At 47.0% G+C, this 17629-nt stretch overlaps 2 protein-coding genes across 3 annotated transcripts in view; one reads left to right on the forward strand and one right to left on the reverse strand.

The window, feature by feature from the left end:
* Nucleotides 1–17629, forward strand: part of WWC3 (WWC family member 3) — a 1020491-nt gene that overhangs the window by 218013 nt on the left and 784849 nt on the right. The gene's annotated exons all lie outside the window — the stretch shown is intronic.
* Nucleotides 1–17629, reverse strand: part of ANOS1 (anosmin 1) — a 132503-nt gene that overhangs the window by 104148 nt on the left and 10726 nt on the right. For both annotated transcript variants that reach the window (XM_014065715.2, XM_014065714.2), the window contains exon 2: nt 17309–17356. In XM_014065715.2, the coding sequence (XP_013921190.1) occupies nt 17309–17356 (48 nt within the window). The remainder of the gene's footprint in view (nt 1–17308; nt 17357–17629) is intronic.

Here is a 17629-nt window from a genome sequence, read left to right on the forward strand (position 1 = left end):
TCTTCAGAACATCTTAAGGAAAGCCATGGTAATCAACTCAAAGGCCTGTATCTTTTTGTTCTACAGTAACTATAAAGTTAGAGAGCTCTAAGCTGAATAGCAGGCTGAGCTGAGCTGAGAAGACCAGACAGCGGAGTAGAACTGACCAGAGTGTGGAGAAAATGGAGCCAACCAGACAGCTGAATAGCAAGCCAAGTGGAAATAAACAGAACAGAGGCAAGGTGGCATAGAGCTGGCAGAGAACGTGACAAGTGGCCAGAGCAGCAAATGACAGAAATGAAGGCAACAAATTAAACCTGAGTTCACAATAGGCAGGGAGGAAAGACTCCAGTAGAGAATAAAAATAAATACAGAACACAAAATAGAAAATAAATAAATAAATAAATAAATAAATAAATAAATAAATAAATAAATAAATAAATAGTCAAATAATAAGGATAAGAGGGAACATTAGAAATCAGGGAAGAACAGGATTACCAAAGCAATCAAATAAATAAGGAAAATTTTAAACTTTAATAAATAAGGTACGGAAGAATATGAGCAAAAACTTTTAAAAATATAGGGAAGAAAAGGATAAATAAGTCTAATAAAACAAAATAGTAAGGAAAGTTAAATAAATAGGAAGATAGAAAAAGGAGCTAAAAAAGGCAGGAAAAAAGGATAAAAAACAAGGATAATTACTTAGAACAGAGAAGATAGAAACACAGCTAAGAACGAAACCCTTTACCTCCATCACAAAAAAGAGGGATTTTCACATTTTATTTTTTTAAAACTTTTAAATTTTGAAAAATTTAAATGAACTATTACATTTTTAAATTCTTAATTTAATTTTTTTTCTTTTGAAAAACTGAAAATCTTTCACATACTTAAATGCACTACTAAAATGAAACATTTTAAAAATATTTTTTCTTTTTTCTTCAAATATATATGGAGACAAAATCTCCTACTTTTAAATATTTTTTTTAATCCTTAAAAGAACCAGCAAAAAGAAAGAAACTCACGGAAAAGCCGACTGACACTATTGTGGTATGCAATATATGTTCCATGAATGTGCTTAGGCCAAAGAACAACCAAATTAAATGTAATCTATATGAACTACTAGAAGAAAAAGTAAAGAATCTAGATGCAATTCTAGCCAAACTCCAACCTACACAAGAAGGCTATACTCAAATCAAACCAAATAATGAACAAACAACTCTCAAATGACTTGGCCTATGGATGAACCTTTGGTGGAAGACAAATGGAGGCATGTCACACATAGAAGGAAACATGACAATTAAAGAAAGAAGCAACATACATCTAACAAACCTCTATTGCCCAATCTAACCCATCCTGATGCAGCTCAATTATAACTGAGTAAGGATTTTCTCCTAGATGAAAAGATAAAGACTCACAAAGTCCTCCTTAAAGAAAGCATGCTCACACCTAGGAGAGATATCATCAAATATTCCTAAAAAGTCACATCAGCATACACACCTGTGATAAACAGAAAAGCACCTCAGACTGCCCCCCCCAAAAGGAAGGGGAGTGTTGGTGATCAATGTTCCCTCTAATTTTTTTTTCAGTGTGAGCAGAAAAGTATAGTGTTTGAGCGGCACATTTTCATGCCTGAGCACCTGAATTTTTTTCACAGATGTCACCTAAGACAACAATGAAATTAGTATTATTTGAAACTCAAAGTTATGTTTATTCAAGGTACCTGCTTAATTAAAAGTGTTATATAATATCAGTATCACTTAACAACGCTCCTGCTTAGCAACCAAAATGTTGACTCAGAAAGTCTGGCATTTGAAGCACGCAAATCTTAAAGCTGTTGTTACAAGATCCTTGCACCCATAACCCTTTAGAAAAAAAAACCCAGGGGTCTTCAAACCTGACAGCTTTAAGACTTGTGGACTTCAACTCCCAGAATTCCTCCTCCAGTCATGTTGCGGTGACGTCATCTGTGTGGATCTGCTCCATCTTCATTTTTTTCACTGGGGGCAAGGCTGCCGCTGAAGATGCCAACGAGACCCCCACCACCAGAATAACTGCTGCCGCCGCCTCCTCCTCCTCCTCCAACAGCACCACCACATTTGCTGCCCGACATTGCAGTTGAGGTGAAGCTGCCAAAGCTCCCGCTCGCGCCCCCACCCATGGCAGCGGCAGCGGTGCCTCCCCCTCTGCTCGGAACAATAGCAATAGCAATAGCAGTAGACTTATATACCGCTTCATAGGCCTTTCAGGCCTCTCTAAGCGGTTTACAGAGAGTCAGCATATTGCCCCCAACAATCTGGGTCCTCATTTTACCCACCTCGGAAGGATGGAAGGCTGAGTCAACCCTGAGCCGGTGAGATTTGAACCGCTGACCTGCTGATCTAGCAGTAGCCTGCAGTGCTGCATTTAACCACTGCGCCACCTTGGCTCTCAGCTGGGCAGGGGTGCTGGCGGGAGCTTTGGTGGCTTCACCTCAGCCGCAATGTCGGGCGGCAAATCCAGCAGTGCTGTTGGAGGAGGAGGAGGCGGCAGCAGATATTCCGGTGGCGGCAGAGGCTTTGGGGGTTTACTTCAGCTGCAGCGCCGGGCGCAAGCAGCTAGGATTGGCCGCCCACAAAGGACCTCCCCGGGCTTGCTTTGCTGAACACGGGGGCGACTGACGCTAGTTTGAGTGGCCATGGCCGGCACAAACTACCGTCAGTCGCTCCGTGCTCATCAAAACAAGTCTGGGGAGGTCCTTTGCGGGCAGACAGTTCTAGCCGCCTGCAAAGGACTTCCCCATGTTTGCTTTGCTGAACACGGGACGACTGATGGTAATGAGCGGGGCAGCCGGCACCTAGGAGGTCCTAGGAGACCACGCTCACGAGCAGCCACCCGGCAAACCCCCTTTGCAGCCAGGCACAGCGCCATTCACTGACCTAGGGGGATCGCCAAGCCATGTGAGCACTTGTTTGCCACCGCCCTGCTCCCACGGCTTGGCGCCTTCCAAATGCCAGTGAATGGCGCTCTGCACAGCTGGAGAGGGGGGTTGCACGAGCAGCTGTTCCGCTCTTGCTCACCCACCTCCCAGCCTCATGATGCATGGCCCAGCTCTCATTACGGAGCCAGGGCGCCACCTCCACCACCGGCGCCACCATCCCAGCCTGGGTTTTTCCATGGCTTCCAACCCAAGTCTTTCGGCAGTAGCCGCTCTCGGCGCACGCTCTATGGTTGTGGGCCAGCTGCCTGCAGAGTGTACAATCATAAAGTGTGCGCCCAGAGCGGCCATTGCCAAAAGACTTGGGTTGGAAGCCGTAGAAAAAGCCAGGCTAGGATGGCAGCAGTAGCAGCAGCGGCGCAATGGCTCCATAATGAGAGCTGGGCCATGCATTGTGAGACTGGGAGGTGGGTGAGTGAGAGTGGAACGCAACCCCCCTCTCCAGCTGTGCAGAATGCCATTCACTGGCATTTGGAAGGCACCAAGCCACAGGAGCTGGGCAGCGGTGAACAGGCGTTCACGTGGCTTGGTGATACCCCTAAGTCAGTGAATGGTGCTGTGCCCGGCTGCAAAGGGGGTTTGTTGGGTGGCTGCTCATGAGCGTGGTCGCTTCACGGCTGTTGGGTTGTGTTGCTGCAACAGCGCAATACAGCTATTTGCCCATGAGGCTGTGCCCGGCTCTTTGGGAGCCCGCTCGCAAGAGAGCAGCCGCCTGGCAACTCCCCTCTTCAGCTGGGCACAGCGCTGCTCACCAACCTAGCGGTATCCCAAAGGCACCAAGCAATGCGATCACCTTTGCCTCCCCCCAGGTTCCCGCTGTCAGCTTCTGCTTTTGAAACGGGGAGCTTCAGCTGCCATTGAAACGGGGAGGGAGGGCATGGTATTTTGGGTGGGGTTACTCGTTGTGCTGGAGGAATGTTCTGGAGGTCTTTGGATGGACAGACTACGCATGCGTGGGGGTTTCCCGCCTGGACTAACGGCACCGACATTCCATCTTCGTGATGTCTCCACAAATGGAGTCTCGTGGTTTTCTTTCCTGATTATTAAATGGAGAGGTGCTGACAAGTAGCGAAGTCTCAAAACCACCTTTCCAGGAGATCAACATCTACCGTGGAGGGTGCAAATGTCTTCGCCAGCCAGAGAAGAAAAGGAGGCAGAACTCCCTGCTGAGGGAGAACTCCCCGCCGAACTCTTGCTTCAAGAAGAATTGTGTCAACTGCAGATATCAAGCCCGGCTGATCCACCTCCCCCCCGGTGGTCTACCTCGGTAGGACAAAGAGAGGAAGGGGCCAGCTGGGATGCGGGGGTTACCAGAAGAAGACCCCAACAAAGACCGCTGGAGGTGGGGGCCGAAAGAAGACCCCAGGAGAGAGATCTACCTGATTACTGGGGACAAAGGTACTTTGGGCAAATAGGTGGGGAAGATGAAGAGGTCAGGAGGGGCTGGGGACGAGAAAACCCACGCGCTGATTCACACACACCCCTCAAGCTGACTCACCCCCTGTTGCTGGGGCTTTTGCCGGAGCAGGGGCCCCACCTCCCAGGAGACGCAGAATGGCTAAGATTCCCCCCTTGCCTGTGAGATATGATGGAAGCCCTGCAAAACTGGGGTCTTTTATCATGCAAATCTTTAATTACATGGAAATCTATGGCCCAGATTTTGAATCAGATACTATGAGGATAAGAATGATTTTACTATCCTTGGACGGCGAAGCGTCTGACTGGAGTGCTGGTTTACATCAGTCAGCTTCCCCCCTCCTAAAAATTTTTAATAGGTTTATGGAGGCTTTCAAAAGGCGCTTTGATGACCCCCTTACTGAGAAACGAAGCAAGTTGAAATTTATAACCCTCGAACAAGACGACAGACCGGTGGCCCAGTATATTCAAGAGTTTCAACGCCTTTCCCAATACATGAGAGGGTGGAGTGAAGAGGCACTTTTGGACAAATTTGCTTTGGGCTTAGATGAAGATATCTATCAGCAATGTGTCAATCGAAATCTCCCCAGACGCTTAACTATTTGGTTTGAGCACGCTGCTGACATTGAGCTGGATTTGGCCAGGCTCCGTTGCGCTAAAGAGGAGAGACGGAAAAGAAAGGAGAAAGCTGCAAAAACCACCACCACCCCTAGCCGGAAAGCCCCTTTTGGTGGAAAGAGCGAGGGGAGATCCAGACCAATAACGTGCTTTCATTGCGGGAAATTAGGCCATCGCGCCCCTGACTGCCGTGCTAAATTGCCCTCAACCTCCCAACCCCCACCCAAGCGGGAAGAGAAATCTGGCAAGTCCTCAGACAAGAGAAAGAAGGAAGCTGCCTTCGCGGTGGATTCCAGACCCCCTCGCTTCAGCCAGGCCTTGGAGGGAGAAGCGGACACCTCCCCCACCTCTTCGGATGACTCTGACGATGACACATCGCCTCACTGGGTGAGTTCAAACAAAGGCCCCATGCTAATCCCCATAGAATTAAAAGTGCCGCCTGATGGGGAACCGGAGCCCCTTCACGCCTTACTTGACTCAGGGTGCTCCCGGTCAATGATCAATCCTGCTATGGTGGAAAAGTTGGGCCTCAAATTGCGTACATTGTCTTTTGCCAAAATAGATGGGTCCATCGCGGGGGGGGGGGGGGCTGGCTCATTTCTTTACTGAGCCCTTGGAAATGAAAATGGGTTCCCACACAGAACTAATCTCCTTCATCGTGGCCCCGGGAATGGACAGGCCTCTCATTTTGGGCCTCCCTTGGCTTAGGAAATGGAACCCTCGCATAAATTGGAGGGAAGGCTGGTTACGCATTCGCACGGCTGAGCCTCCAGAAGGGGAGGGCGTTCCTGATAAACCTGTTAATTGCAATCCTGAGGTAGCCGCCAGAGGGCAGGAGAGGATTGAAGGAGAAGAAAAGATTCCTAAAGTGTATTGGGACCTGAGGGGAGTTTTCAGTGAGAAGTCTTCCGACAAACTTCCGCCCCACAGACCTACTGATTGCTCTATTGACATTCTACCCGGGGTTAAGCTACCAAAACCCCAAATATACTCCATGTCACCCAGGGAGATGGAGGAAATGCGGAGTTTCATAGATAAAAATTTGGAACGGGGATTCATTGAACCTGCTCGCCCCAAAGTTGCTGCCCCTGTCCTTTTCCGTGAAAAGAAAGATGGCTCTCTCAGATTATTTAGTATTTAGTATTTTATTGTCACTTATAGGCCGCCCTTTTCCCTGAGGGGACTCAGGGCGGCTTACAACTCATGGGAAGGGAGTGCAAGACAAAACGTAAAATAATATGTGAATACAAATAATAATAGCAATAAAACACAACATTCACTCAACATTCGGGTGGGGTGTATGCAAATCCTATCCCCAGGCCTGACGGGATAGCCAGATCTTAAGGGCTGTGCGGAAGCTCTGGACTGTGGTGAGGGTGCGAATCTCTACGGGGAGATCGTTACAAAGGGTCGGAGCTGCTACTGAGAAGGCTCTCCTCTGCGTAGTCGCCAGTCGGCACTGACTGGCGGATGGAACTCGGAGGAGGCCCACTCTGTGCGATCTGATGGGATGGAGGGAGGTAATCGGCAGAAGGCGGTCTCTCAAGTACTCAGATCCACTACCATGAAGGGCTTTATGGGTGGTAAGTAGCACCTTGAAGCGCACCTGGAGATCAACAGGTAGCCAGCGCAGCTCGCGGAGGATGGGTGTTATGTGGGCGTACCGCGGTGCGCCCACTATCACTCGCGCGGCCGCATTCTGGACTAGCTGAAGTCGCCGGATGCTCTTCAAGGGCAGCCCCATGTAGAGCACATTGCAGTATTCCAGCCTGGAGATCACAAGGGCTCGAGTGACTGTTGTGAGAGCCTCCCGGTTCAGGTAGGGTCGCAACTGGCGTACCAGGCGAACCTGGGCAAATGCCCCACTGGTCACAGCCGACAGATGGTGGTCAAAGGTCAGCTGTGGGTCCAGGAGGACTCCCAAGTTGCGAACCCTATCTGAGGGGTGTAGAATTTGACCCCCCAGCCTGAGCGATGGAACACTGGCCAAATTATTGGGAGGGAAACACAACAGCCATTCGGTCTTGTCTGGGTTGAGTACCAGTTTGTTAGCTCTCATCCAGTCCTTAACGGCCTCAAGACCCTGGTTCATCACGTCCACCGCTTCATTGAGTTGGCACGGGGCGGACAGATACAACTGCGTATCGTCCGCGTATTGATGGTATTTTATCCCGTGCCTCCGAATGATCTCGCCCAGCGGTTTCATGTATATGTTGAATAGTAGGGGGGATAAGACCGAACCCTGCGGCACCCCACAAGTTAGGGGCCTCAGGGACGATCTCTGCCCCCCAACCAACATCGACTGCGACCTGTCCGAGAGGTAGGAGGAGAACCACCGCAGAACAGTGCCTCCCACCCCCACCTCCCGCAGTCGTCGCAGAAGGATACCATGGTCGATGGTATCGAAAGCCGCCGAGAGGTCAAGGAGAGCCAGGATGGACGCATGGCCTCCATCCCTGGCTCTCCAGAGATCATCGGTCAATGCGACCAAAGCGGTTTCTGTGCTGTAACCAGGTCTGAAGCCGGACAGGAAGGGGTCAAGATAACTTGCTTCCTCCAAGGTCCGTTGGAGCTGGAAGGCCACCACCTTCTCAACAACCTTCCCAAGAAAGGGGAGGTTGGAGACTGGACGGTAGTTGTTAAGAACGGCTGGATCCAAAGATGGTTTCTTCAGGAGGGGTCTCACTTTAAGGTCTCGCTTTAAGTGCGGCGGGGAAGTGCCCCTCCCGAAGGGAGGCGGTTACAACCGCCTGGATCCAGCCTCATGTCACCTCACTGCTGTTGGCAACCAGCCAGGAGGGACACGGGTCCAGTATACAGGTGGAGGCACTCACAGCTCGTATGGCCTTGTCCACATCCCCAGAGGCAACGTCCTGAAACTCAACCCAGAGATGGTCTGCCAAGCTCTCCCTCTGTGTCTCGGCTGGATCTGCAGAGATGGAGTGCAAGTCCGACTGAAACCGAGCAATTTTGTCCGCCAAGAATTGGACATATTCCTCAGCCTTACCCTGTAGGGGTTCGCCCGCTTCCCTCCTATTTAGGAGGGAGCGGGTTATCCTAAACAGGGCGGCTGGGCGTGACTCGGCGGACGCAACCAAGGTGGCAATATGTGATCTTTTAGCTGTCCTTAATGCCCTGATATATTCCTTGGTGCATGTTGTCAGGAGTGCTCGGTTCGAATCGGACTTATCGGACCTCCATAGGTGCTCTAGGCGTCTCCTCCGGCGCTTCTTCTCCCGGAGTTCCTCGGTGAACCAAGGAGGTCTCCGGGATCCGCTGACCCGGAGGGGCCGTAGTGACGCAATTCGGTCAAGGGACTCCGATGCCGCCGAGTGCCAGGCAGCAACCAGAGTCTCCGCCGAACTGTGGGTGAGAGTATCAGGAATAACCCCAAGCTCTGTCTGGAACCTTAAGGGGTCCATGAGATGCCTGGGGCGGAACCACCTGGTCGGTTCCTCCTCCCTACAGTGGGGGTTTGGCCTCCGGAAGTCTAGCCTCAGTAGGCAGTGGTCTGACCACGACAGGGGTATGATCTCACTACCCCTCAGACCAAGATCACAAGTCCACTGCTCCGAGAGGAATACGAGGTCGAGCGTGTGACCCACTGAGTGGGTTGGGCCCCGAATTACCTGGGTCAAGCCCATGGCTGTCATGGAAGCCATGAACTCCTGTGCTCCATCAGAGTGTTCACCGAGCGATGGCAAATTGAAGTCCCCCAGAACCATGAGCCTGGGGAACTCAATTGCCAGCTCGGCTACTGACTCGAAGAGCGAGGGGAGGGCTGCTGCAACGCTGTTGGGAGGCAGGTACATTAGCAGCAGACCCACTTGACCCTTGAGGTCCAGCTTCACCAGCAGGGACTCACACCCAACAAGCTCCGGAGCAGGGATCCTACGAGGTGCTAAAGACTCCCGGATAACAATAGCCACACCGCCACCCCTTCCCTGGGCTCTCGGCTGATGCAGCACCTGAAACCCGTCTGGGCACATCTCAACGAGGGGGACTCCTCCCTCCGTGCCCAGCCATGTCTCAGTAATACATGCCAGGTCTGCCCTCTCGTCTAAAATTAAGTCCTGGACGAGGGGAGCCTTGTGAACAACAGACCTGGCATTTAGCGACACCAGCCTGAGACCAGGGTCCTGATTCCTCACACCATCTGACCTCGGAGTGGGGCTCATAGGGCCGGAAGGAGGGATCTCTGTGATGTAGCGAGCCCTCCTTCCCCGGTAATGGCCAGCCCTAAAGCCCCCGCCATATCTGCCCCTCCCTGTTATGACCGTAATGCTCCGACCCTCTCCCGTAGCCGTAGTTCCCCCAGCCACCCCGATGACTCCCGCATTCCCCGGCAGGTCCTCCGAATCAAACATACTCAGGCACTCACACAAACAATCCCCACGTTCTAGTTAAAACACAAAAATACAACAATAATAATAATAAAAGTGGGTCATTCACACTATCACATGCAGTCCCATACACTCAACATACCAATAAAAAATTTGCGCGGGCACACAGAGTCTGTACTTGGCTTATGTTGACTGCCAAAGCCAGCAGAGAGTCCAGTATACTGCGAGATGGAAAATATAAGTCTGGGGGTATCTTCCACCACCCCTTGGGGGGGGGCGCACCTTGAGGAAAACTGAGTTAAATGGAGCGAAGAGTTCAGTAGAATCCAAGGAAGGGATGGCCGAGGAATAGAATAGTTCTGAATGTCCGTTGCAACAGCAGGGGCCGGGAGATTAGCCATGATAAGCAAGGACTAATGCGTGGTCAGATGGAAGAACAAAAAGGGGGGGGGGGCGTTCCATTCACTGGTCGGACCTAATGATCCCAAAAGGCCCCAACGACCCAGGAGTCCAACAAGCCACAGCAAGCAAAGGGTGGGGGAGATCGAAAAACCCCTGATGGTATAACCGCAAGTCCCAGAAGAACAACGGCCCAGCGGCAGCGGGCGGCGGCAAAAACAAGGAGGGGGTCAGGCTATGATGATTAGATGGTATCAGTAGCCAGCAATGTCGGCGATGTTAACAGCCAGCAATGCCAGCGTCCTTCGAGGCTGGCAGCTCGGAAATTTAAATATATTCAGTCCACTGCCAGCTCTAAGCCAAGTCACTGGGTGTTTTTGCTTCCCCTCAATCTTTCCAGCCTCCACGAGTTGTTTCCCCTCAAGCCGCCCAAGCTGCGATGTATTTGCAGCACTCTCCACAGCCCACAATGCTGGCGTCTTTCAGAGCTCCTCGGGGCTGGGAGCTCGGGGGGGTCGAGGTTTCCCAGCTCACTGGGCATTCTTGTCACCCCTAACTCCCCGACTCAGTCCCAAGCGCTGATTCTCTCCCTGGCTTTCCCCCTGCGTTTTCGATCTCTTCCAATCTCCACGGGGGTCTCCTCGCCAAAGCCGCTCAAGCCGCGATGCTAGGTGGCGTTCGCGGCGTTCGTGGTCCACAATGCCGGCGTTTTTCGGGGCTGGGGGCTCAAAGGGGTCAAATTTTTTCGACCCACCACCAGCTCTGGGATCGCTGGTCATTCGGACGGCCTCACCTCTCCTGGGTCAGCTCCAAAGACCTCAGTTCCTTCTCTCCACCAATTTTCTTTCAATACAGGAGCCGAGCGGCGAGCTTGGCAGCCATCTTTCTTGCCCATGCGCAGTTTATGTGTTAATTTAAAAAATTTGAATGGAATATCAGCTCAAAATGTATACCCGCTTCCCTTGATGAAGGACATGTTGGCCCAGTTGGGGAAGGGCCGCATTTTTACTAAATTGGACCTCAGGGAAGCTTATTATCGGGTCCGCATAAAGGAGGGGGATGAATGGAAAACTGCTTTCAACTGCCCTCTTGGATGCTTCCAGTTCCGGGTCATGCCTTTTGGCCTGCAGGGGGCCCCTGCAGTCTTCATGCAGTTAATCAATGAGATCTTGCATGCCCACCTCTACAAAGGAGTTATCGTATATTTGGACGATATCCTTATCTATACTCGCACCTATGACGAACATGTCGCACTTGTGCGCACTGTTTTGAAAAAACTCAGAGCTGCTGATCTGTATGCCAAATTATCCAAGTGTGAGTTTCACCAAACTAAGATTGATTACCTTGGGTATCGCATCTCTCCGGCCGGCATTGAGATGGACCCTGAAAAGGTGAGAGCTGTCACTGAGTGGGATGCGCCCAGAACTCGTAAACAATTGCAAAAAATTTTGGGGTTTGCTAATTTCTACCGTCAATTCATTCCTTCTTTTGCCAAAATTGCGCTTCCTATAACTAACTTGCTGAAATCCAAAGGTGGTCCTAAACCTAAGCCTAGCAAACCTCTTGACTGGACCATGGACTGCCAAGCGGCTTTCGAGAAGCTGAAACGCCTTTTTGCTGCGGAGCCAGTGCTGAAGCATCCCGACATGGACAAGCCTTTCGTCATCCAAGCGGATGCCAGCGACGTCGCTGTTGGGGCTGTCTTTTTGCAATCCAATGACCAAGGTAACCTGCAACCTTGCGCGTACACTTCCCGCAAGCTCACAGACACTGAAAGACGTTGGGCAGTTTGGGAGAAGGAGGCGTTTGCGGTTCGATGGGCCTTGACCACGTGGCGGCATTTTCTGGAAGGCGCTAAGCACCCTTTCGAGGTGTGGACTGACCACAAGAATTTGGAGGCTTTGAGAACACCGCGCCGACTCTCCCCCAAACAAATGCGGTGGGCCCAACATTTCAACCGGTTCAATTTCACACTCAAGTACATCCCCGGTGGGAAGAATTTCATGGCGGACGCCTTGTCCAGACTCCCTCAATACAACTGCTCTAAACTGAGCATCGTGCAACCAGTGGTTCCCACTTCCAGTCTGGCGGCTCCGGTGGTTACTCGCCAGCAGGCACAAGCAAAAGTCGACGTGCCTCAAGATTTTCTTTCTGACCTCAAACTCGCCCTTCCCCAGGATGACTGGTTCCAGAAGCATCAGGATGAGTGCACAATGAGGGACGAACTGCCATGGATCGGTGCCAAATTATATGTCCCCACCTCCCTCCGTCCCGTTGTCCTCCTAGGGGCTCACGACTCCAAGTTGGCGGGTCATTTTGGTTTTGTAAAGACTTTACATTTAGTGAAAAGACAATTTTGGTGGCCAGCTTTGAAAAAGGACATTGAACTTTATGTTGCCAGTTGTCCCGTTTGTGCCGCCGCAAAACGCCCCCCGGGGAAACTGCAGGGATTGCTCCAGTCTGTTGCCCGACCTGTTGCCCCTTGGAAGGAGGTCTCTATGGACTTTATTGTTGAGCTTCCCGAGAGCCAGGGGCACACCGTCATTTGGGTCGTTACAGATTTGTTTTCAAAACAAGTTCATTTCGTGCCCTGCCACAAGATTCCTTCCGCCAAGGCGCTGGCTAAACTCTTCATTTCCCACATTTACCGCCTACATGGGGTGCCTGATCGCATCATCTCAGATAGGGGCGTCCAGTTCACCTCACTATTCTGGAAGGAATTTCTTAAGCGTATTGGCTCCGCCCAGGGCCTTAGCTCCGCCTACCATCCTCAGACTAATGGCGCTTGTGAGAGGACTAATTCTGTTCTTGAACAATATTTACGTTGTTTCATCAATTATCAACAAGATGACTGGGTGGACTTATTACCACATGCTGAAGTGGCCTACAACAATTCTGTCCATTCCAGCACTGGGTTCACACCTTTCCGGGTTGTGTATGGTCAAGACTTTGTTCCTATTCCTGAATTGCCTAGTGACCAGCCGCAGGTTCCGTCCGTCGCTGACTGGAGCGAACGTCTCAGCCGCCTTTGGCCTTTGACCCTGCAACTCTGGATGCTGCGCATCGTGCCCATAAGAAACAGGCGGACAAAAAAACATACGCAGCCTCATGAATACCGGGAGGGTGACATGGTTTATTTGTCCACTAAGTTCCTTCACACCACGCAGAAGTCCAAAAAGTTGGGGCCGAGGTACGTGGGTCCGTTCCCCATCGTGAAGGTCATCAATCCTGTCTCTGTTCGCTTGCAATTGCCCAAGCACCTGAACCGGGTTCATCCGGTTTTCCACATTAACCTGATTAAGCCTGTTCGTGTTTCACATTTACGTCCGCCTGATGTCCCTCCGCCTGCCCCTTTACTCATCGATGGTGAACGGCATTTTGAAGTTCGTCAAATTCTTGATTCCCGCAAGCGGCGTAATCGCATCCAATACTTGGTCGCTTGGAAGCATTTCCCTCCTTCTCATACCGAGTGGGTTGACAAATCCCATGTTCATGCCCCCCGGCTGCTTCGAAAGTTTTATGAGGCGTATCCTGATAAACCCTAATTTCTCTCTTTCCCCTCCCTGTTTCTCTTTGTGTTTTGTTGTTCGTCTGTTTGTTTGTTTGTTTTTTTAGGCCTGACAGCCTTTTTTACGGGGGACGGCCAGATGTCAGCTTCTGCTTTGCTGTTGCTTCAGCTGCCATTGAAACGGGGAGGGAGGGCATGGTATTTTGGGTGGGGTTACTCGTTGTGCTGGAGGAATGTTCTGGAGGTCTTTGGATTGACAGACTACGCATGCGTGGGGGTTTCCCGCCTGGACACCGACATTCCATCTTCGTGATGTCTTTTGAAGTTATCTCACACCTGACACTTGAAGGACTTATGATTGGACTAGGCCTATGATGCCAGGGGGTGTGGAATGGGCTATTCTATATATCAACTGTTTCCGTGCCTAATTAACCAGACTTCGCTATGCAACCGCTCTTTAACCATTTTTAATTAGTAAAAGTACATTTGATTTCCACAAATGGAGTCTCGTGGTTTTCTTTCCTGATTATTAAATGGAGAGGTGCTGACACCCGCGGCTTGGCACCTTCAGGATACTGCTAGGTTGGTGAGTGGTGCTCTGCCTGGCCGGAGGTGGGGGGTTGTCCAGGGAGTTTATATGCGGGGGTGGCTTATATTTTTGCCCACCAGAAAAATGTGGCATGGCTGTATTATGAGGACATGTCGTATTTTTGGGGAAACACGGTATATAAGTTGTCTCCCGGAGCAAAAATCAAAGATGTTACTGAGAACATGACCAAAATAATTAGGCCCACAGATTACTATCCTTTTCTCCTCCTTCACATAGGGATGAATGACACACAAGCATATAGAAACAAAATAAAGTTATAAGTAAAAGCCAGCACAGGTTTATTAAAAAAAGATCTTGCCAAACCAATCTTATTTCATTCTTTGACAAAGTGACTAAATAAGATGACCAGCAAAATGTTGTGGATATAGTATACTTAAGACTTCAGCAAGGCTTTCAACAAAGCAGACCACAATCTACTTTTTGATAAGCTACAAAAATGTGGGATAGACAGCATCATCACCAGATGGATTTGTAACTGGCTGACAAACCATACTCAATGCGTAGTCCTTAATGGTACTACATCTAAATGGAGGGGAGTAAGCAGTGGGATACCACAAGGTTCTGTCTTAGGCCCAATACCTTCATAAAAGACTTAGTTGAGGGAATAAAAGGGGACGATAACTTAAACATGAGCCAGCAGTGTGCAGCAGCAGCCAAAAAAACTATTACAATTTTTGGTTGTATAAACAGAGGTATAGAATCAAAATCACGTGAAGTATTAGTACCACTTTATAAAATATAAGTAAAACTACATCCAGTTTTTGTCACCACTTTACAAAAAAGATGTTGAGACATTGGAAAAAGTGAAAAGAGTAACTAAACTGATTAAAAGCCTGGAGCCTAAAACATGTGAAGAATACTTGAAGGATTTTGGTTTGGCTAGTCTAGATAAAAAAAGGGCTGGGGGTGACAGCAGGATTCCAGTATTTGAGGGGCTGCCACAAAAAGGAGAGCGGGAGGTCAACTTATTTTCCAAAGCACCAGAAGGCAGGACAAGAAACAATGAATAGAAACTAATCAAGGAGAGATTAATCTGAAATTAAGGAGAAACTTCCTAACAGAACAATTAACCAATGGAACAGCTTACTGTCAGAAGTTGTAAGTGCTTCATCAATGGAAGTTTATAAGAAGAGACAGGACAGCCACTTGTCTAAAATGGTACAGGGTCTCCTGCTTGAGAAGGGGATTGGACTAGAAAATCTCCAAGGTCCCTTCCAGTTCTGTTCTATTCTTCTTAACTAGCCAGCTGCCTATGAGAAATCCATATGCAAAGTATTAATCTTTTTCTTGTATTTCCAAGAAGATAATACTAAGAGGTATAAATAACTTAGTATATGTTGAGAGATTTAATTTGGAACATTTAATTTTCTTTTTGCTTACTGCCACTCAGTTCATCTACAACTGAATTAAGACTTTTATATAACCTTGTATAAAAATTAGATTGATTTTTTTAAAGGTCACAGAAATGTTAAAATGTTTTCTAAGGAATACTCTTTGAATATGTTAGTCTCCAAGTTAAAGCAAAAAGAAAATTTCTATATATGCAGAATTATAGTTCATCATCGTTCCCAAGCACAATATACAAAATAGCAAAAATTGTTATGCCTTCATTTCTTTCTTCTTATATGAGTCTAACACTTCACTGAATCGATTGATATCTTATGCTTCCTTCTTTATATTTTACAAGGTGCTCCGTTACCCCTTAAAATTATTGTTCATAAATACCTCCAAAATACCAAGCAAATAAATACATTCCGTGCACCCAAAAAATTGGTCAACTATTTAGGCATGAAATTGAATAAATAAAATAAATAAAAATATTTGCTGCAAAAAAACAAGAAGGAAAGAAGACATGTCAAACTACATCAAAACAGGGTATCAAAACCTAAAAATGTTATTTGTAATGACAGAATTACAGAAGCAATATAAATTGCTAAACTTTTTTTTAATTTGCAAGTAATAGGTTTTTGGGAACAAGAAATAGTATCTCTTTTTCCGTTCTCTGTTGGGTTTTTGGTTTGGAGTTTTGTATTTTGCATTTTAATCTTGTCTTGAATAGAATAAAATAAGAATATAGATAAAAAAGAGTGTGTCACTAAGAGTCATCAAAATATCATATTATCATAGTCCACATCATCACTTTGTAAAAGTAATAATTTATGTTTTTTAATTTACAAAGTTACACTCTTGTCCTCCAAAATGATGAAGTTGTGCATTATTTCTCAAACGTTTGTCTAAAAATCCCATATGCGACAATTAATTTCATTTAAAATTAATTTAAAATAGACCTAATCTATTAAATAAATTGTCACAAGATAATTAAGTAATCTTGAATTTAGAATGCACGCAAATATTTCAGTAGGAACTCACAAATAATTAAAAGTGCTGTCCAGAAAAAAATTATACAGTACTAGTAAAATTGTGATATTTCTAGTTTCTTTTTACATGGATTATCTATTTCTAAAAATAATTCATCTTTTAATCAGATATATGTGTCAAAATTGCTGGTGATTTGGCCTTTGGTTTTCATTGTTACTTTATAAAGTCAACTATTCAACACAAATCTGAGGATGTTGCTTTGTACCATTATGAAAGTTTGACTAAAATAAGTGGTCCCTCCAATTCCTCTGCACATAGTTCTAATGGCTTATAAAGAAGGGATAAATGCACTCAGCAATGTATGTGAATGAAAAGAGCAGTCAGTGCCCAAGTCCTATAATTCTTCTTTGACCCTCTAAAGCTGATGAATCATTGTTGCTTCTCTTCAGGGATCATAGTGAGATGCTTTTCCAGTGGAATCAAATGGTTATTAGTTCACTTACACTCTAATCTTCAGAAGGTCAAAAAGTCAAAACACACACAGAAGGTACCAGTAAGACCAAATAAAATCTGCAAAGAAATTAAGATCTGAGGACATAACATTACTAATAGAATAAATATTCAACATCAAAACAGACCTTGGAATGTTAGAGAAACATGTTGCTAACTTCCTTCCTTGACAGACACTGCTTGTAGAATAAATATTATTAGGAACATTTTAGTGACTTGTTTATGTTACAAAGCATTTCATGCTTGGACAGAGATGTTAGATATAAATCAAATAAATGCTTCCCCACTGCCCTCCCCAAAAAGTGGTGAATGTGGATTGATTTGTTCAATTTAGCCATGACTAATCAGTTTTTAAGTCTCTCTGATAGCTAAAATAAACTATCAAGCCAGTCAGTGAAAGGTAGTTTTTATATCATTAATATAAATTGCTACTGCAAAATCTTATCAATGAACAAGTAGTAATGATTAGTTGTTAGCAACTGCGATAATATATGAAAAGTAAAGTACTTTTTGTTTACAATTCCAAGAATGATGTTACAATACAGAAATACTATAGTGCTAGACTGAGAAAAAATATAGAAGTCCATACGCACCCAAAAATATAATGATGAATAAATATGGCAAGCACATACCTTTGAACATTGTTTGTGATTCTGACACCAAACCAAGGAACTATTATTCTGTAGAATAAAAAGAAAGAATATAAACATTAATGGCACAATTTTAGTATTCTCATTATCTTTCAGCTAGAATTTGATTTTAATACTGGAACTGAACTATTTATGTCTACATACAACATGATCAAAATATAAATTGTGAAAGAGAATATTTAGCTCACTGCCAATTTGTACTATTATATACAAACATAATGAAAAAGATTTTGATCCTATTAAAAGTTGCTGATGGCATGTATCTTCTGTACTTAAGTCAGTAGTGACAGCCTTTAATTTTAA

This window comes from Thamnophis sirtalis, unplaced genomic scaffold (genome assembly GCF_051295495.1).
Source record: "Thamnophis sirtalis isolate CommonGarterSnake01/CBP01778 unplaced genomic scaffold, rThaSir2_p1.2 scaffold_12, whole genome shotgun sequence".
Taxonomy (NCBI): domain Eukaryota; kingdom Metazoa; phylum Chordata; class Lepidosauria; order Squamata; family Natricidae; genus Thamnophis; species Thamnophis sirtalis.